Genomic DNA, 21,864 nt, shown 5'->3' on the forward strand with positions numbered 1-21,864 from the left:
TGGTGATGCCATATATTTTATCAGTGTAATTAGGTTTAGAACTGCTTGAACCCGACATTGTGAGGCACAAAGCGGGAGAGCACTGAAAGGAGAAGAGAAGCGACGAGCAAGCGATGAATCAAAAGGGAGAAAGTTACGACGATGGTGAAGTCCACATGAATGATCAACTAGTTTAAGAAGAGTCCGATACCATGTTGCAGATCGTATTTTTCCATGAATCGACTAATAGCCTTGAGATATTATTATATACACCAAATACAATGTGGGCTCAATACAAATACAATGAACTAGTTACAATATAAGACCAAATGCAAAATGAGCTAAGTAAACAAATAACATAAATATGAATAATACAAATACCACTAACACTTTTATGTTTAAAAAAACTAAACTAAAATCGGATTTGATTAAATGGGACTTGGATTTGATCCAAATTGGTCTGGCCGTTGTTATCCATTTGAATTTAAAAAGTCATTTCACGACACAATTTCTGTTTTGAAAAATAGAAGACTCTTAATATACTTTATCATGCTCCCGTTAATCAAATATCCACCAAACATTTTCAAATATTTAAACATGTTATTTTTTAACAATTAAGTTCATCCTATTCATTTAATACAAACTAGCTCCTTGCTACCTGTTTTGTTTTATTATATTTTTAACTGTTACAAGAAAAAAAATCTTTTTGAAAACAAGCAGATTGGTTATGACGAATCAATTTATTAGATCTGTATCAAAATGGGACCAATCCAAACTTCAACACGATGAACAATTGCTACACTTACCTTTTAGGCAAGGCAATGATTCAATGAAATATGATACGTTTCAATTACGATCACAAAATATATATTAATAAACATTGATTGATTGCAAAACATAATTCTTTTGTGGGGTTTTTGATGTATGAGACGTGGGCTTTCATCGTTGGTCATGTGACCATGTTTTGTCGGATAGAGAAGTTCCGAAACCTACAACACGAGCAACTAGTATCATTTCCTTTCATTAAATATCAAATGTCAACAGGTGAATGTGGAACATAAATAAACTTGATATATCATACCGTTTCCTTTGATTAAATAGACATCTAAAAGATAAAAAGCCTTTTGATTTTAAATAAATCCTTAACCATCACTTAATTTCCATCACATCTAGTTATCTGGTTTTTTATTTTATTTTCTTTACTTTAATGTAGGTTATATGATTATTTTAACTTTTTCTTCTTTTATTTATTTCAATATAGGTTAATGAATAAATTATTACTATTTATTTATTTATTTTAAATCATGTATCTATGCTTTGGTATTACTTTTTTCAATCTAAACATCATCAATATTTGATTTAAAAAAATGATTTTGTATATGCGTACACACATTTGTGCATTTATTTTTCATGTATAGATGTACATATAGCTCCAAGTTGGGTTAAGTTGGGCTAGCCGGTTAACAAGAAGTCCACATCCATTTTCTTTTCCTCTTTTTAGGTCGGACGGAGTGGATGCGGGAAAGGAGTGAGGGAAGCTTCCCTCACTCCTGCGCACACCACTCTGTGGGTGAGGGAAAGGTGAGAGAAAAAAGCTGCGGGAAATAGATAGGGGGAGGGGGTGCCGCACTCTGTCCTTCATGCTATTGGTTAGATTTTTTTTTTTATTTATTTTTTTTTTTTTTATATATATATATATCTTCTTTAATATTTATAAAATTATATACCTACTAAAAAATATAAAAAATATATCAAAACTCATGATTTTTAATTCCCTACAAAACGAGTATAATATATGTATGAAATATATTTAAAAAAAAAATGAGGGAAGGGCTTTCCACCCATTCCTTGGCTTTTAGGTGAGGGAAAAAAAGTAAGGGAAATGAGGGTATGACCCACAAAAAGTGAAGAAAGCTTTCCTCTCACACCCTCCGGTCTTAGGCTAAACGGTATCGAGTAATCAAACCTACGCGTGAGGATTACGTGTCAAGGCCACCTACGCGTGAACACCGCCCCAGGCGCGCGTAGGTGCCTTGTGGCGTAGTGGGAATCATGGACGAAGACACTTGATACAATTGGTGGATAATTTTTTTGACCATTTCTCTCTTTTTGACCGTTACCAAGTTAAAAAAAAATCAAACAACACTTTATACACATATATAAATACATACACAACATATAAACAAACACATCTCTATTCACATCACAAACATATTTCTATTCCCTCTATTAAGCACACTTTCAAACATATATATGAATAATTTTGCGGGTTCGATTGCTTCTTCGTCATCCGATGATGATAACTTTGGTGAAGATGACTTGGTGTTGCACACGTTGTTGTCTGCGGCACGCAATAGGGTGCAACAAAGAGGCGAAAGTACAAATACTGAGAAGAGGCGTAGAATTTCGATAGTTCGAGATCGTATGGCGGCACACGAGCTTTTGGTACATGATTACTTTGCCCCTGATAGTTTGTATGACCTATCAAAATTTGAAGACTGGTTTCGTATTAGTAGAAATTTATTTTTACGTATTGCTAGAGATTTGGAAAACAATTATGAGTTTTTCCAATTAAGATGGGATGCAAGAGGTAAACGTGGGTTTAGTACCCTACAAAAATGCACAGCAGCCCTTAGAAAATTGGCATATGGCATAGCAGCAAATGCTTTAGATGAGTATTTGAAAATGTGTGAGAGGATTGGACGAGAATGTGCTTATCTTTTTTGTGAGTACATATGTCATAAAGCTTTATGGTGACATATATTTGCGACATCCAACTAGAAAGGATATCGAACAATTGTATGCCGCACATGAAGCTAAACATGGCTTACCAGGAATGCTTGGCAGCATTGATTGTACACATTGGGAGTGAGAAAATTGCCTCTATACATGGCGAGGTCAATTCACACGAGGTGATCATGACGTCTCGACTATTATACTAGAGGTCGTTGCATCACATGACCAATGGATTTGACATGCATTCTTTGGTATGGCGGGGTCAAACAACGACCTGAATGTGCTTGGAGCCTCTCTGATATTTAATGATATTTTGTAGGGTAAAGCACCAAACATGTCGTTTGTTGTGAATGAACATCAATATAATTACGGGTATTACCTTGGTGATGGTATATATCCAGAGTACGCTACGTTTGTCAAGTCGTTTCATTTCCGGCCAATGAAAAACGACAATTGTTCAAGTTAGCACAAGAATCGGCAAGGAAGTATGTGGAACGGGCGTTTGGGGTCCTCAAACAAAAGTGACACATTATCAAACATGCGGCACGGTCATGGGATAAGGCGAAATTGACGAAGGTGTTGACTGCTTGTGTTATTTTACATAACATGATAATTGAAGAAGAGGGTAGGACTATTTGTATGTATAATCCGGAAGATATTCTTAACCCACCTACAGTAATACAAGTCGGCAGCCCAGCATAGTTCACACGACTTTTGGAAATACAAAATAGTAAAACACATCACAATTTACGTTATGATTTGACTGAGCATATATGACAAAGGCAATTCCAGCAACACGGTGACAATGACGACGACGGTGATGACGACGACGAACACGACGAGTAATATTTTATACGGGTTTATTTATTTATTTATTTATTTTTTGTAATTTAGGTTTTAAATTAATATGTTTTTTAAGTAATGTAGATTTTAAATTTATGTTTTTTAAAATAATGTAAAATATTTTTAATTAATATTTATGTTTTTTTTGTTTAATAATTATTTTTTGAATTATTCTAATGTAAAAAAATAGAAAAAGAAAAAGAAAAAATGATGTAGAGTGGTGACCATTTCCAAGAGATAGTAGGTTGGTGGTGGGTTTGTAGTAGAGGTGATGTGGCAGGTTGGTGGTGGGTTTGTAGCAGAGGTGATGTGGCGTAACTTTTTGAGTAGGCTGGGTGTAACCATACCCTTTAGCCTTACGGTTGCACAAACACTAGTACTAAAAGGAATTTAGGTCACACTTTTTCGAGAACATGATAGTCACAGATTTGGTTAATTGTGTGAGTAAAGACCTTTAATGGAAGTCCATTATTGTTTTAGTCACATTTAAGCTAACAATCGTAACCATTACAAATCATGTTCATACATTTAACCATAACTTTACATAACCATTATGACATATAATAGCCAAAAGTCACAGTCAATTGCTATGGCAAAATGTTATCACTTTGTATAAATTTTTTATTTGATATATTGCTTTATATTGTAATGATTATTCACTGAGATGAAAAAACAAATAACGTTGTATGAAGTCTAATTGTATATGACTAAATCATAATGTGTAATAAATTACATCAATAAATTATAGCGAAAATGTAATATTTATAGTCATGGAAGTTACTGTGTGACCAAAGATGAACATTTATTAGCCAAAATGTAAGAAACTGCTATTATAAGAGGGTTCAAGTCCTGTCGCAGACATAGGTGGAATAAGTGTTGTTAGCTTAGGAGTAGATTAGATTTGCCGGTTCAAAAAAAAAAATTATATATATATATATATATATATATATATATATATATATATATATATATATATATATATATATGTCTAAAAGTTAACAATCATTAAAGGGAAACCAAAAAAGAATTGTGACTTTAACTATTTTATGGTCATGGTTTAATTTATTTTATGTGTCTAAAAGGAAATAATATTCATGATAAATAAAACATTTATCTTTTAAGTATTTTATTGTCACGGTTTTATTTTATATGTCTAAAATAAAACAAGTGCTATGATAAAAGAACATGTGACTATAAGATAGTTTAATTTCTTTTATGTGTCGAAAAATAAAGAATGTTCATAACAAAATAAAAAAAAACATTTGATTATAATGTAACACTCTGTTTTGAGTTGTTTTTAATTCGGGGCAGTGACCCTGTAACATTTGATCTATGTATGAATCAACTTTCATGCATTTTCTTTAAATGGAACATCACCACGACATGACAGAACGTTTTGGATCGGAGGATTTAAATGACTCGCCACGACATGGCCTTGGGTCACCACAACGTGGCACTAGTTTTAGTGAAAACCCTAATTTCGGGTTGTAGACCCTATATAAGAAACATCAAGGCTGTGGTTTCAGCCTCTATCTTCCTCTTAACCTCAAAACCCTAACCCTAGCCTTCATTAAAGTTGTGAGCTCATTCTTGGTGCTTTTTGGTGATTTTAGAAGGAGAAGGAATCTCTTGGTAAGGTGGTTACTTGGCAAGCATCATTACTCCAGCTAGCTTATCTCCTGGACCTTGGTGAGTGTTCAACACTCAACCTTTTCTTGTCGTGTTACTAGATCTTTTGGTTTTTGTCCCTTTTTTTCCATGTTTTGATGGATTTAAGTAATAGGATCTCATAAAATTTGCAGCTTTATGAATCTCCAGGTCAAGTAGAGCATTTAGTGTATTGGATCTGAATTATAATCAAGTTCTGGATGGCATGCATGAGGTTTTGGTCATTAAACCTTACTTTTTTGACCTAAAATGGAAAAGGCATGTGTTGAACATGCAAGTCCTTAAAGCCATGATTTTTAAGGTCTCTTAGGAATATGAAATCTTTCTCGAAACTTTATAGGTGTAACACTAAAGATTTGGTGCTTAATGAGAGTCTTGATGCATAAAGTTACCATTGGTGGTTAGGGTTGGGGGTTCAACTTATGGAGGGGTTTGAAGGATAGAGTTGGAAAGTTTACCCTTCAAGACCATGGGAAGGACCAGATATAAGCCTTGGAGCTCTTGTAGTGGAAGGAAATGACTTAATGGTTTAAGCTATCCAGACTCATTACCACAACATGGTTGAGGTTGCCACGATGTGGTGACTTGGTCAAGACCTGTCTGTTTTGTCGTTTTGTGGCTAGGTCGTGGCCAAGGAAGCCACAACGTGGCGACTAGCTGGATTGACTTTTGACCGTTTACTTTGACCACGTTTGAACTAAGGGTATTTTGGGTATTTGAAGTTGTAATCTGAGTGTTGGTCACTGTTATATGTAAAGGTGACCGTTAGAGTTGGTTTTCGGAGCACCATGTTGCAACAACTATTTCCTATGGCTGTGAGGTGAGTCTCCTCATTGTACCCATGGGTCGAAGGCACTAATGACGGCCCATTAGAATATGTTATGTTTGATGCTAGTTGTCTTTGTGATACTTGCATAAAAGACAAGGATCTGGCCCCTGGCAATTTGTAAGTAAGACCCGAATTTGGACCTTGTCATTGAAAGGAAAGACTAGGATCTGCCCCCTGACAAATTATATATAAGACCGGGATTTAGCCCTCGACATTGCAATGAAACACCAGGATGAACCTGGCAATTTGTATGTAAGACTGGGATTTGGCCCTCATTATTGCAAGGAAATATCATGATTTGGTACATGGCAGAAAGTGACAGTAAGGCTATGATTCGACCCATAATATTCACTATATTCCGTATGGTATATGGTATTTTGGGAAACTCACTACGCTTTGTGCTTACGGTTTATGTTTATGGTTTCAGGTACCTCCAGTTTGAAAGGGAAGTGCCCGACGTGACTGCACAACATCCCCCAGAGTTTATTCTGTGTTGATAATTTTTATTATGATATTTAAATACTATTTTTAACTAGAATTGGTTTGGGAACAAATTGATATATGAATTATTGTTTCAAAAATGAAAATTTTACCTTGGATTTTCGAGACGTTACAAGTTGGTATTAGAGCCTTGGTTTGAGGGATTCAGGCACACTCTCGGGTACGACAGAACTCAAACTAAATCTTTTAAAAGAAAACAAATTTCTATTTTTTTTATTAAAGGAAAGGAGGTGTGATGCGTGCATTTAGCCGAGCTTAAGTAAGTGATTTCCCAGAATACACATACATGTTGATATGTTACATGATATGAATGCTTGCATCCTAGGATAAGGCTAGAGATACTTTTAGGAATTGTATGATATATTTGTTTGATATGTGATGCCTCATAGTCTAGGAGGATCGAATGTTATGCTAGATTTGGAATCTGTATTTGTAGAAGTAATTGCTAACTGTATGTTTTGAAAATTGTATACAATTTGGATCATATAGCCCTCAATGATTGATTTAGCCTTATTTCCTATTCCTCGTCTGGTTGTGGTTCTAGGGTAGAGTCTTTTGTTTGAAAATATTTTTGATCATGTATTATGTATAATTTGCATGCATAAGGCAACAAACAGTGAGGGTAGAAGTTCCTAGCATGAGTTATAGTAAGTGAGCTTGGGATGTATTTTTTTTGTTCTATGGCATGTAGTGTTTTCTTTGTGATTTGTGGAACCCTTATCGGTGTGAATTAACTATTAAGTGAGTATGTTAAGTCACTTCCTGAAAAGGTTAAGTAATCTCAGAGTGATTGTTTTGGCTCTATTACACAGCTCTCGTTTGAGTCTAACCGTTGTAGGGGTTGAGTCTTTTACTCAAGGATTGTCTAAGATTTGTTGCATGTGATTGTATCACGAAGTAGTTAGCTGAAATTAGTGAGAGTTCTACAGTAACTGATGGCAGGGTGAGGTCGGGAACCTAGGAGAGCCTAGGAAATGCTTTAGTGGGTTGGTTGTGTGAATTAGTGGGTATTTGGAATATCAATTTGCGCAGGTGACTTAGAGGATTTATGATAATTCTTGAGGAAAGTATGGACATGTATGGAAGGTAGTATTGGGCCCGTACTGCTGAAAGCACATGATGCATACTCGAATCAAGGATGGTCACAAAGATTCAAGGAAGCTTATAAGATGAGAAGTTCTATGGGTACGATCTGATTATTGTATGGTTGTGGTGTGGTGCAGAAGATATCACCTATCTAGCTTTAAATTTATAAACGTAACTACTTATCTACTAATGTACATATAGTCAGTGTACCTAGTCAGTATATACTATACTAAAGTAAGTTGGGTATCGAACACATGGAACAAATTTAGCTAATAATTTAATTAGTAAAAATTAATCTAAAAACAATTAATAATTTAAAAGCGTTTTTACCTGATTTTTCAAGTTCAGACAAACTTAATCACTCAACTAATATGGTTGTTATCAATATATCTAAAACACTTTCGTTTAGTGTCGAATCCACATTTTTCCTAAGGTTAGTTATTATTTATGGACTAATTAAGTTGGTTACCAATTATTATGTAATTAGCGATCTGGTCCAATCTACTAATATTTTCACCAATTCATGTACTACTTTGTAAGGTCCTACACAAGAAAACACATAATTTTTTATTAATTATAATTGGGCTATGTAAGATTTGTTAAATACAATTATGCTCACAATTATGTTCTCCAACACAATTAAATTGTTACTTTTATCACTTAACTAAGATGTGGTCAATCCTAGCTCTAGCAATTTAATTGTCACTAAATCACCAGGTAAACAAGTTCATGTAATTTAGTGGTCACTAACCTACACTTAACTTGAATTAAAGCAACAAAGAGAAACACTTTAACATGCTAGGGAAGTTAATCAAAAACAAGCTCCAAACCAACTTTTATAAATCCATAAACTAATAGACTAAACCATATTTATTAGGGTTTCATCTAACTAAACAAAAGTCTACTAAATTAGCTACTCATGGCAGTAATCAAACACAAAATTCAATAGGAATAAAGCTAAACATGATCAAATCGAATGAATTGATGATGTTTTCTTCTAGATCTCTTCAAATCTTGAGCTCCAATCGTTTCCTCCTCTTCTAAGGTTTTCAAGAGGGTTTTTGTCGTAAGACTTCTCCAGAAAGTCACCTCCAAGTCTCCCAATTCATTCTAATGTTTGGATATACATACTTGCCTAAAATTTGGCCACTACATCGTGGTAATGGCACCACGTCGTGGTCCTCAAGTTTATCCCGTATTCTCGAATTCAGCGTCTAAAATCGCGAAGATTCCATTCACCGCGTTGTGGTTATCGAGAATCAATATTTTCGCAAAACATGAAATTTGTTTGAAATCGTGTCTAGCTTCTAGATCATTTTGATACATGTCAATCAGAGTTACGAGTCATGAGATATGGTCAAAATACTGACGAGGGGTCAAGCTGTCCAATAACATTCTTTTTGTGTCTTCTTCTTGCCTAAGCTCGCCTTTTCCTGCTTCTAGCTTTCGAGAATGTCTTTTATGCTACATAACATATATTAAACATAATAAGTACTATTTGTTCTATAATAAGCATAAATATAGCTAAACATATTAAGATATGATGTAAAATACACTACTAGAAAAAAGGCCTTTAATGATACGCAATTTATGACGCACACAAATTTACGATACGCAAAAGTGTGTGACGTAAAAATAATGTTATCTCATCAAAATTTTGAAGGATTTAGGACACACATTTTTGCGTGCCTTAAATTTATGTCAAAAAAAATATAAATAAAAACACAGAAGACACCCATCATAAACGTGTGTCCTGTGCACCATGTCACTTTATATTTTTTAAACGTGCGTTCCTATTACAAAATGGGGACCAAAACTAGGTTTTTTTTTCAAGAACGTCACGAGGACTATCATTCTCTCGTATCTCACATCCTTCCTCTCTGTCCTAACCCACCACCACCACCATTGCCTCCAACACTTACTGTCTATTTTGGCATCACAAAGCGGCGGCGCACTACCCCTCCCCCCCCCCCCCCCAACGCACTTGTATTCTGTTTAGGGTTATGAGATAAGACATGAAGAACAACGAACCAGTAACCCTAGAGGAGGTAAAAATGTCCGAGAAGTTCAGAAAATTATTATTACTTGTGAGATTTGTTCAAATATTATTATCTAAAAAAGAAGGTGGTGAAGAAGAGTCGTGGTCTCAATTGATAGAGGGCTTTGGATGGGCCATTTGATTTCAAATATTTGATGTAATTCAGTGAACAGATGATTGGTATGATGAGCGGGAAAAATCGATTCAACAAAGAAGGAAAAGATGCATCAGATTTAATGGAGAAAGCAACAGAAGCAACGAGTGATCTGTACACGATACGAGACACTTATTTCCCTTCAGAACCTAATGAAAAATTTTCCAAATTGCAAACGCAGTCTCAAATCACTCTTAATCTCCTTGATTCCGTTCCTCTAGGTACGCTTCCGTCGAAACCCTACGATTTTCAGCTTTCACAATTGTAATCGTCATTCTCTATATGTGTGTGCTTTTAGTGTATGGTCACTTATTTTGTTTGAATTTCATGATATGATTTCTCGTAGCAGAAGGTTAATCGAATACAAGTTAGGTTAAGTGTTAATTATCGATTAGAGTGGTAGAAAAAGCGCATTAGAATGCCATATTAGATTAATTTGGATGAATAAAATCATATGATGTAACTTTAATGGTGCTAATGGGATTGATGATGAAACTATGTGGGGTTTTATTATGATTGTGATGTGCAGAACAAAGGAAATTGACTACACAACGTGCAACATATGAATACTTGAGAGGGAAAATATTGGATGTGCTCCCTGAATACTCTAAAAAAGCATAAGATCATCTCTCTAAAGTTGTAGGTCAACTGATAATATATTTTAATCATATAAAAGATATATGTTCAATAAAATCTCTCATTTTATCAACTATTTGACTTTACAGGTTAAACTGAATCCATCTCTTGGAGATGCTTGCTGTGTTTAGGAAATTGCATTTGGAAAAAAAGAGATTTACCTGCTACAAGAAGCTGTTTTACCCTTGCTCTAAGCAAGGTTGATTATCACTTCACTTGTAGGTGCTGATAATCAAGAAGAAATTGTTGCTGAAAGCATAAAACACGCAAAGGAAGCTATTGCCGTGATGAGATGGATCTCTGACATGGAGAGGTGCTTCTACATATGTTCATGTCTGGAGCATCTGAGGGTACGGTTCGCTTTGAACCAGCTTCGCATGAAAGCGAAGGATTAGTGGAAGTTCGCGACAGCACACATCACTTCTGCAGAGCTTGCTGCGGTGACCTAGGAGAGGTTTACCGCTATGTATCGAGATGAGTACGTTCCCCCGGTGGAAAGGGAACGGCTGGCCAAGGAGTTCTTGACCCTCAAGCAGGGTACTGAGTCTGTTACCACGATTACCAAGATGTTTCACGAGAGGGCGATGTTTTTCCCAGAGCAGGTGTCTATGGAGCAGGCACGCATGAGTCAATATCTGAGTATTCTGAGGAGGGAAATTCGCGAGTTCGTGGCGAACTCGACGTACCAGAAATTTCCCGAGCTTCAGGAAAATGCTCGGAAGAGGGAGATCGATCTCGAGACATAGGACAGGGAGGAGGCTGAGTCTCAGAGGACGGAGAGGCGACCAACTCAGTCTCAGCCGGCAGCCAAGCGGGCAAAGCCCGCTGATGCGAGGTCGGGGAGCCAGAAGGGCCGCACTTGTGGTAAGTGCGACAAGGGTCATGAGGGGGTATGTAGATCTGGATCTTCCTACAGGTGTGGCAAGGAGGGGCATATGGCAAAGGACTGCCCCAAGGGATTTGCAGTGTGTTTCCACTGCAACTAGACTGGCCATCGGAAGGCTGAGTGCCCACATCTGTGGGGGTCGGCGTAGGGAGCATCACAGGGATCTGCCCCTGCTACGATGCGAGCTACATAGAGTCGGCCAGTGAAGGCCGAGGCGCCTAAGGCTCGTGGGAGAGCCTTACAGTTGACAGCGGAAGAGGTCCGCGCAGCACTTGATGTTGTGGCTAGTATGTATCCTTCCATTCATTTATGCTATTCTTGAGATATTGTGTTTATATTATGATATGTGTAGGTACTTTTCTTGTGAATTTTGTACCTGCTTTGGTGTTATTTGACTCGGGTGCGATTCGGTCATTTGTGTCTTTAGCGTTCAGTCAGCACATCAGTATTCAGCGGGAGGCGATGAGTCGATCTCTGTGGGTTTCTATAGTCGACGAGCGAGCGGTGTATGCCAGGGATGTGATTCGGGGATGTGTGCTTGAGATCTTCGGTGTTGATTTTCCGATAGATCTGGTTCCAATTGCGATGGGGGACGTGTACGTTATAGTGGGCATGGATTGGTTGACCCGCTTCGGGGCTGTTATTGACTGCGAGCGACAGTTGGTGACGATACGAGACCCTAGTGGGGGAGTGTTGACGGTATATGGCGAGGGTACCTAAAGTGAGTTAGCGTTTTGTTCAGCCGCCAGAGTCAAGCAGAGTCTTCAGCAGGGTTGCAAGGGGTTTGTAGCCTATGTGATGGATACCCGAGCAGCCGCGGGTAGGCCGAGTTCACTTGATGATGTTCCGGTAGTGCGCGAGTTTTCGGATATTTTTCCTAAGGATTTGCCGGGTGTGCCTCCCGAAAGGAAGGTGGAGTTTCACATTGATTTGGTTCCGGGAGCAGCGCCTATCGCCAAGGCGCCTTATCGTCTTGCGCCGCCAGAGATGCAAGAGTTATCCTCGCAACTTCAGGAGTTGTTGGGGAAAGGGTTTATTCGACCGAGTAGCTTGCCTTGGGGAGCTTCGATCCTTTTTTTCAAGAAAAAGGATGGTTCGAACCAGATGTGCATTGATTACCAGGAGCTGAACAAGCTGACGGTTAAGAATCCTTATTTGTTGTCGAGGATCGATGATCTGTTTGATCAGTTGCAGGGGGCGTCTTAGTTTTCCAAGATAGACTTGAAGTCTGGATATCACCAGATTAGGGTACGTGATGAGGATATCCAGAAGACGGCGTTCAGGACGCGTTATGGGCATTATGTGTCACACCCAAAAACCGGAACAACGGAAACGTTCGGGGGCGGAGGATGTCATGTACAGTATCACAACAATGCAAAGTAGTAAACAAGCAACAACATCATCCATTGCATTATTAGTATAATTTTACTTACAAGTGTATTCTTTCATAGTAATAACAACATAATGAATACTCAAAATAAATGACGAGTCTTGACTGCTCCATCTTCTCTAAACCTTGCATCGGTACCTGTCTATTTGTGACCTGAGAATACAAGTTATTTTGAAAGAGTTTATCAGCTTTAAAGCTGGTGAATTCATAAGTATTTAATGTCATTATCTAAATAAAAATTAATGAAAAGTCTTATAAGTAAAAGTGTAAACGTTTGAATTTCCTAGAAAATCCCATATTTCCTACTAGTATAAAAAGGTAGTCTTCTACCAAAACTAGACCGTTTTGAAAGTAGTCTACTACCAAGACTTTAAGTGAAGGAAAGTAAGCAAGTAAGTAGTCTTCTCACGAGACCCGCTGTAAGTAAGTAGTGTTCTCATGAGACCCGCTATATGTAAGTAATCTTCTCACGAGACCCGCTGTAAGTAAGTAGTCTTCTCACGAGACCCGCTGTAAGTAAGTAATTATATGATTGGTAGTCCCTATTCTACGTTTGGAACTAAAGGTGACTTCCGCAACGAATTGCTAGGTCGAAATCCATATTTATTACCAAATCATATATAAGCCCAAACTATACCTATAATAGCTTACTAGGGATATATATGAACGTATACCTTTGCTACCCAAAGGTACTGAACTAACTGATTAGAACTATTATGTTCGTATATGTACACATGATATATAACTAAATATCTAAACGACCTTCGGACAGATACCCGATACCCACCATACCACATCCCAACGAGGAAAAAGAAATAAAGCGGGTCAGCCTTCCTAAGTCCTTTAAACATTACTTATATAACTATACATATACAGACATGCTTTTAACAAGGTATCTATGTAAGTGTATCCACGTAAGTGTATCCATGTAAGTGTATCTAAGTAAGTGTATCCCTTCATATAGCATTTAGTATAGACTCATGAGTGAACTGACTCTGGTGTATTCCTTGTACTTGGAATGGTAAGTAGTATCTCCTAACTATACGTATAATAGTTACTAGTAAGGTACAAGTATAACGAAGGTATACCTTTGCTAGCCAAAGGTACTGAACTGACTGAGGGTACTTTTATGTCTATATATGTATACATGATATATAACTAATAGTTGAACGACCTTCGGACGGATGACCGATACCCTAAAGCCACATCCCAACGAGGAAAAGGAAATAAGGCGAGCTAGCTTTCCTAAGTCCTTCAAACATTACTTATATAATTATACATATATAGGCATGCTTTTAACAATTTAAAAGTATAAAAGAAGTTTTGTAAAACATTTAAGGGTTTTGAACAATAAATAAATAATAATGACTTGATGTCATTTTATAAAGCATTTCGAAAGTAATTCTTTTGATAAAAAAGTATAACAGAGTTTGAAAGGAAACTTACAGAACATAATATAGTTTAATAAAGAGTTTTAAACAAGTAAAAACATTTTAGAAAGCTATCTGAAGTAATCTGTTTGATAAAACAGCTAAAAGTGTAGTAAATCCATTGGTATGCTGGTTATTAATCACATGTGATTGATATAATAACTAGCATGACTTAACTTGTATTCCCCCCCCCCATAAAAGCATTTAAAAAAATTTAAAACATTGATTAAGGGGTATGAACTCACCTGTAGTTGATGGTTTGGATGTATTGACTGATGTAGGATGCTAAGTGTCAAGTGAGGACTTGTACACACACAAGGATCCTAGTTAACATATAGGAGTACATATATGTATCCAATTAGTATTTAAACAACTAATCAACAAAGTTAATACATCCTAGGACATGATAAAAACTTTATATAAGTGTTATAAGTGCTAAGGAGTGCATCTAAGTGTTGTAGGACAAGGCCATTGAGGCTAGGGTTCAATAGAACCCCTTTCATGAGTTTACTCCTTAATGACCATAACTCATTGAGTTTACGGTCGTAAACCCTTGAGTTTATGGCCGTAAGCTCCTAATCCTTTGACCATTTGTTGATTTGAAGTCCTAGAAGTCATTTTGAAGCATCCTAACTCCAAGTCTAAGCCTTAGGAAGTGATTAGGGCAACAATTCACTCCTAAATGGAGTTTTCGGCCCATGGACCATTTCTCCATGTGTGTGTTGTCGTAAACTCCTTTGGACCATGGCATTTTGATGTTTTCAAGTCCTAAACACTTCAAGGTAAAAGTCTAGGCTAGTTTCCAAGGCTTATGAAAGGATAAGGCACACTTTGGCACCAAAATTTGGGTTTACGGCCCAAGATGTTCTTGGACCGTAAACACCCTTGATCCTTGGTTTCTTGGGTGTTTTCTTGGTGTTTAGAAGTGTAATAAAGCTTATAAGACTCTAGGATAGGAGTACTTACAATATAGAAGATTGAAATGAGCCAAAAGTCCAAGAACACTAGTGTGTGTTCTTGGTGTTCTTGGTGAAACTTGAAGAATCAACCTTTTGGAACATTTTCACGGATGGATGTGTGTTAAAACAATAGATTAGGTGATATACTAACTTGAAAGGGATAGAAACACTTACTAGATTGAAGATCTCGAAGAAAACTGGGATGATACTTGAGAGAGTTTGGGGGTTTACTCTTGGAAAGGTGGAAAAGTGATTTAAAAGACTAAGGTGTTGTTTGTTTTTTTGAAGCCAAAATGTCTGCAGGTATGCAAGCCTCTGCGGCAGAAGAGGTGGACCAAATGTCTGCGGTCTGTAATAAGAAGACTGTTTGTTTTTAACGTCTCCAGCCGTTGAAATAAATTAATTTTTCAATCTTAATTTCATGTCATAAAGATTAAAAATGTATTTTCAGCAAAAAGAGAAAGAAAAAAAAAAACGGGTGGTCTTTTTTTTTTTTGGTTAAAATGAGGTCTGAAGACCTTTGAAGACAGTGGCCCATGTTTGCGCCAGGAAGACCTCGCGCAGACGTTTTTTGGTCTGCGCACTTCCAAAAAACAACACTCTGCGAGGGCATATGTCTGTGCGTTATTTGTGCGGCGCAAACAAAAGTGGTTGCGCAGCTCTTCACAAAAAAACAAACAGCCCCTAAGTGTCACTTATATACCCCCTTACTTGGGGTTTGCGGCCGTAAATACCATTGTTTAGGCCGTAAACTCCAATTTTCTGATGTGTCGGGACTTTATTGTTGCACAATAAACCCTAGGGCATCCTCTCTCCTGATATCTCCTAAAGTGTTAATCCTAAAATACTAAAACTTAATCCAAAAAGTTTGAAAATTAGCAGTACTGTTCTGACTTCTATTGACTTGATATGTTGAACAGAATGGAAATTTGGGGTGTCACATTATGAGTTCGTGGTGATGCCTTTCGGGCTCACCAATGCACCAGCCGCGTTCATGGATCTCATGAACAAGGTATGCAGGCCGATGCTGGATCGGTCGGTGATTGTGTTTATTGATGATATTCTAGTGTATTCTAGATCCCGAGAGCAGCATGAGGAGCATTTGAGGGAGGTCCTCGGGGTGTTGAGGTCGGAGAGGCTTTATGCCAAATTCTCCAAGTGAGATTTCTGGTTACGAGAGGTCTAGTTCTTGGGGCATATTATTAATCAGAATGGTATATTGGTCGACCCGACCAAGATTGAGGCGGTCATGAGTTGGAAGGTACCAAAATCCGCCACCGAGATCAGAAGTTTTCTGGGATTGGTTGGTTATTATCGGAGATTCATCAAGGATTTCTCCAAGATTGCAGTGCCACTTACCCGGTTGACCCGGAAGGGAGTTGTTTTCTCATGGGTTCTAGAGCAGTAGACCTCGTTTGAGACTCTTCGCCAAAGATTGTGCGAAGCCTCGGTGTTATCTCTTCCAGAGGGAGTGGAGGATTTTGTGGTAAACTGTGATGCATCGGTATCAGGGTTGGGCGCGGTGCTTATGCAAAGAGGGCGTGTGATAGCATATGCATCAAGTCAGCTGAATCCTCATGAGGTAAGGCATCCCACTCATGATCTGGAGCTGGGGGCAGTGGCGTTCGCTCTCAAGATCTAGCGTCACTACCTGTATGGGGTTCGGTGTACTATATACACGGACCACAAGAGTTTGAAGTACTTAATGAATCAGCCCAACATGAACATGCGCCAGAGGAGATGGTTTGATGTACTGAAGGATTATGATTGTGAGATCCTATACCACCCGGGCAAGGCGAATGTGGTAGCCGATGCACTGAGTCGTAGGGCGGAAAGTGCCCCGATTCAAGATATGTGTATGAGGATGACGGTGATGACCCCGGTGTTAGATACCATCCTAGGGGCTCAAGCAGAGGTGACGAGACCAGAGAACCGCAAGAAGGAGCGAGTGATTGGTCAGATATCTGAGTTTGTGACCGATAGTCAGGGGCTTATGACTTATCCCGGTCGGATCTGGGTGCCTTATATAGGCGGGGCACGTGGTGTTTTGATGGAGGAGGCGCATAGATCTAGATTTTCGATCCATCCCGGGGCCACTAAGATGTATTTGGATTTGAAGAGAGATTATTGGTGGCCTTGCATGAAGAAGGATGTAGCGTGGGTCGTAGAGAGGTGCTTGACCTGTTGCCGGGTTAAGGCCGAGCACCAGCGGCCGCATGGTAAGTTGCAGCCACTTGAGGTTCCCCAGTGGAAGTGGGAACAGATTACTATGGATTTTATCACCAAGTCACCAAGAACCTCAAGGGGTGTCGATGTAATCTGGGTGATTGTAGATCGATTGACGAAGAGCGCTCACTTCCTTACTATCAGTGAGAGTTCTTCTGTAGAGATGTTGGCAGAGGTATACGTGAGAGAGGTGGTGTCACGGCATGGGGTGCCAGTCTCGATTGTGTCCGATAGAGATGTGCGTTTCACTTCCAGGTTTTGGAATAAGTTTCACGAGGAGCTGGGTACAAGATTGCATTTCAGCACTACTTACCATCCTCAGACCGACGGTCAGAGTGAGCGGACTATTCAGATGCTTGAGGACATGCTTTGTGCATGTGTATTGGACTTCAGAGGGAGTTGGGACATGTATCTGCCTTTGGCTAAGTTTTCCTAATACAACAGCCATCATTCGAGTATTGGTATGCCTCCCTTCGAGCTGTTTTATGGAAGGAGGTGTCAGACTCCCATTTGTTGGGGAGAGGTAGGGCAGCGGGTGATGGGTAGTATGGAGATAGTACTCCAGACTACTGAGCAGATTCAGCAGGTCAGACAGAGGTTGCTGACGGCTCAGAGTCGTTAGAAGAGCTATGCGGATAAGCGTCGCTCAGAGCTTCAGTTCCAAGTTGGTGATTTTGTTCTCCTGGAGGTATCACCTTGGAAAGGTGTGATTCGGTTCAGGAAGAGAGGAAAGTTGGGGCCTCGGTATATTGGTCCATTCAGAGTGATCGCGAGGGTAGGCAGGGTAGCGTATCATTTGGAGTTACTTGCGGAGTTGGGTCAGATTCATGATACCTTCCACGTGTCTTAGTTGAGGAAGTGTATTGTCGACGAATCAACATTGGTACCATTGGAGGATATTCAGGTGGATGCGAGCCTGAATTATGTTGAAAGGCCAATTACGATACGGGATCGAAGGATCAAGGTTTTGAGAAATAAGGAGGTGTCCTTGGTGCAGGCTCAGTGGCAACATCGGAAAGGGTCCGAGCTGACATGGGAACCGAAGATCGAGATGCGTGAGCAATACCTAGAGTTATTTGCAGAGCGAGACTTCGAGGGCGAAGTCAGATTCTAGTGGGGGAGAATTGTAACAGTCGTAGTTTGGGTATATAATTTTATTATTTTGATTTATTATTTTTGGGGGAACTCGACGAGTTGGTGCCTCAACTTGTCGAGTAGAGTCTTATCTGTTGACGTGGTTTTGCGAATGGACTCAACGAGTCGGGTATCTGACTCGCCGAGTCGGTGCTGATTAGGAAAACCCTAATCCCCGGGTTTGGGAGCCTTTTTAAAGACCTTTATGGCCTTCATTTGCGGCCACCCCGTTCCAGAGAAACCCTAGAGAGAGTGATGAAGGCTTGAGTGTAAAGGAGGGATTATAATCTTCATTTTTGAGGTGATTTTGCTAAAGGAAGAAAAGAGGATCCATCTAGAACGCGAAGGGAGCTTGGATTGGAGCTAATCATCTTGAGATATTGTCTTTGGAGCTATAATTCTTTCCATTTCACGTTCATATGGTGGATTTCATAGTTTTAGGGTTTTTCCCTCATAGTTTTATGAGATCAAGTGAGTATGAGGTCCCCTTGGTATGAATAACACTAGATCTGGACCATGAGAGGTTCCTAGAGCCATTATCTTCCAGCTTTTTTGCAAGCAAATAAGGATTTGGAGACTAGGTTGCCATTTCTAGTGTTATTTCTCCATTTGAGGCTTGTTATGGGTTGCATGCACGTAAAGGTTGCACCTTTACGTGACTTTGGAGTATTTAAGGGGTAGATCTATGATTTGGTTAAGTAGATCTGACCTCAGGAGGTTGTTTGATCGAGTCCATGGTGGAAACTCGCCGAGTCCATATGTAGACTCGACGAGTCGGATCGGGTTGCCCCGGGGTCTGACTTCAGTGGTGACTCGGTGAGTTGGGGGGTGTCTCAGTGAGTCGAGTGAGACTTAGAAAGGGAAGAGTATGTGGGGATGATGGGACTCGTCGATTCATCGTATGCACTCGGCGAGTCTGGTCAAAATGGACAGTTGACTTTTAGGGTTTGTCAACAAGTGGGCCTTTAGGCCTGTAGAGGGGTAGAATGGTCTTTTACCCTTTTAGGGATTTTTATGAGAGAATATCCAATTTGGTGGAGAGACATTTATTTAGTGTAATTTATTATTGTGACTAGGCGGAGGCTAGGCCTAGGGATGAGCATATGGACCGGGGAACCAGCCGGAACCGGTATCGGAACCGGCACCGGAACCGGAACTCGATAGAACCGGTCGGGCTGGAACCGCGACGTTATTTTTGTGGATTTTTAGAACCGAGAACCGGTAGGAACCCGAACCGATATAACCGGAACCGGTAAAGCCGGCAAAAACCGGAACCGTATGATGCTATTTTTCAAGGACCGGTTCCAACATTTGAAGACACGATAAGAACCGGTAGGAACCGGTGGAACCGGAACTGGTAGAACCGCCGGGCCGGTTCGGATCTTGATTTTGGCCGAAGCCGGTTCCCGGTTCCGGTCCGGTTCGGTCTTTTTGCTCATCCCTAGCTAGGCCAGTATTTCTGAGTTTGAGATTTTACCAAGATTCCCGAGGTGAGTCTTCTCACTATACCTTACCTAGAGTGGTAATCAGAGTCATTTGACGAAGTATCTTGTATGCTAATTATGTGATGCAATTATATGTGATTTGTGTTATGTATGATTCAGAGTTACAGAGTTAAGACCAGAGGGTCCACAGAGTTATGGGACTGAGAGGGTCCCACAAAGATACTTGACCAGAGGGTCATTCAGGGTTACAGCCTAGAGTGGCTGATATATGTTATATGTGGTATTTTGGGGAACTCACAAAGTATTTATGCTTACAGTGTTTTGTGTATGTGTTTAAGGTACCAGTGATGATCGCGGGAAGGCTCCGGCATGATCTGTACACACTCGTGGATTTTTTCTTATGTGATTCTGGGACATGTTTTTACTATGATGACAGTGGATACATTATGTTTGATATTAATTTATGAATGAAAGTATGTTTTAAAAATGAAAATTTTGTTTTGAAAAATCCGGTGTTACATCAAGGTCCTTCATATGCACCAACTCATCTTATTCTTCTGTATCAACGGCCATGACGTGATCCATAGGGATTGACTCGACTTTTCTTGAAAGTAGACCCGGTAGCTTTTCTTTTACAAGTTTTGTTAATTGCCCAACTTGTGTGTGGATGCTCAAAATAGATTCTTTTTGTTCTCTAAGTAATGCGTCTATAACATCATGTTGTTTTTCGCTAGCTTCCATGAATCTAAATAACATTGAATCGAGAGCAAATACTTTCTCTGATTGGATTAGTTCAATTTGGTAGAAATCATGCTTAAGTTCTTGAATTTGTTTTGTCTCACGATCTCTCTTGTACTCCAACTCACAATCCTTAGTAGAATGGGGTCCTCCACAAGTTCTACATCTATCTTGAATTGATCCTCCTATTTTGTGATCTTTTCTTCCATTGCATCGAGCTTTGTAATAACTACACTAATAGCATCTTGACCTCCACCTTTACTTCATTTTTCTTTGGTGACATCCTCCTTTGATTTGTGATACTCTCTTGAATGCTTAGCGAATTCTTTAATCAAAGCTTTATTATTTTCTGGATCCTTCTTCATCATAGGCGCTTGTGAGTCTAGAAGTTTGCAAGTGCACACATTAACTCCATCATAAAATATTGATATCTCTTGTTGCACATTGAAGTCATGTTGAGGGCAATGTTGTAATAATCTCTTGTAACGTTCCCAACCTCCATATAGTGACTCCCCCTCTAGTTGTTGAAAATTCAATATGTTTCTTTTTAGCTTTCCCACTTTCGAAGGAGGGGTAGACTGGTTGATGAACTCAATCTTAATGTCAGCCTAAGTCGTGATTGTCCCAAAGGGAAGTGACTTTAACCATTCCTAAGCTTCACCCTTCAATGTGACCGGAAAAAGTCGAAGCATCACCGCTTCTCTACTCACGTTTAGTGCATTAAAATAATGTGAAACCTCCACTACCTCTTCTATGTGCTCATAAGCGTCCTCATGCTCTTTCCATAAAAGGTAGCTCCTTTAGCATGCCAAGAATGTGGCCTGGAATTTCTAACTTTTTTGTTCTTGGGATTTTTGGTGGATTAAGACCCCATCTGTTTTCGTTCCTCATATGCCACTTGTACTCTTCCATTGTCATGGTCATGATGTCCCCCATTTTTCCGCTAAAACAAAACTAAAAAATGCATAAAACAAACAAAAAATAACTAAACTAAAAATTAATTGTAACGTAACCACGATGTGGCCAAGATGGCCACGACGTGGTTGCTGATCAGATAGAAAAATAAATGCAGAAAAATTAACTTTTTGTGTTTTTTACCCCACGAAAAGTGTCGAATAACTAAAAGCAATTAAACTAAAAATCAAATAATCCATTTCTTGGCAACAACGCTAAAAACATGGTGTGG

At 39.0% G+C, this 21,864-nt stretch overlaps 1 protein-coding gene and 1 non-coding gene across 2 annotated transcripts; both read left to right on the plus strand.

Moving 5' to 3' along the window:
- The first annotated feature begins 2,232 nt into the window (after window positions 1–2,232).
- On the plus strand, window positions 2,233–2,736 carry LOC145095718 (uncharacterized). The gene has a single exon (XM_079033549.1). It carries the CDS (start codon window positions 2,233–2,235, stop codon window positions 2,734–2,736), a length of 504 nt encoding a protein of 167 aa, XP_078889675.1.
- Window positions 2,737–21,125: 18,389 nt separating this feature from the next.
- On the plus strand, window positions 21,126–21,232 carry LOC145096418 (small nucleolar RNA R71). The gene has a single exon (XR_013703826.1). It is a non-coding gene; the product is annotated as a small nucleolar RNA R71 (small nucleolar RNA).
- The last annotated feature ends 632 nt before the right edge of the window (window positions 21,233–21,864 follow it).

This window comes from Lactuca serriola, chromosome 3 (genome assembly GCF_051521515.1).
Source record: "Lactuca serriola cultivar US96UC23 chromosome 3, Lser_US96UC23_V15, whole genome shotgun sequence".
NCBI classification, from domain to species: Eukaryota; Viridiplantae; Streptophyta; class Magnoliopsida; order Asterales; family Asteraceae; genus Lactuca; species Lactuca serriola.

Coding starts and splice junctions, on each gene's coding strand:
- LOC145095718 (XM_079033549.1), top strand. CDS start 2,233: ATGAATAATTTTGCGGGTTCGATTGCTTCTTCGTCATCCGATGATGAT.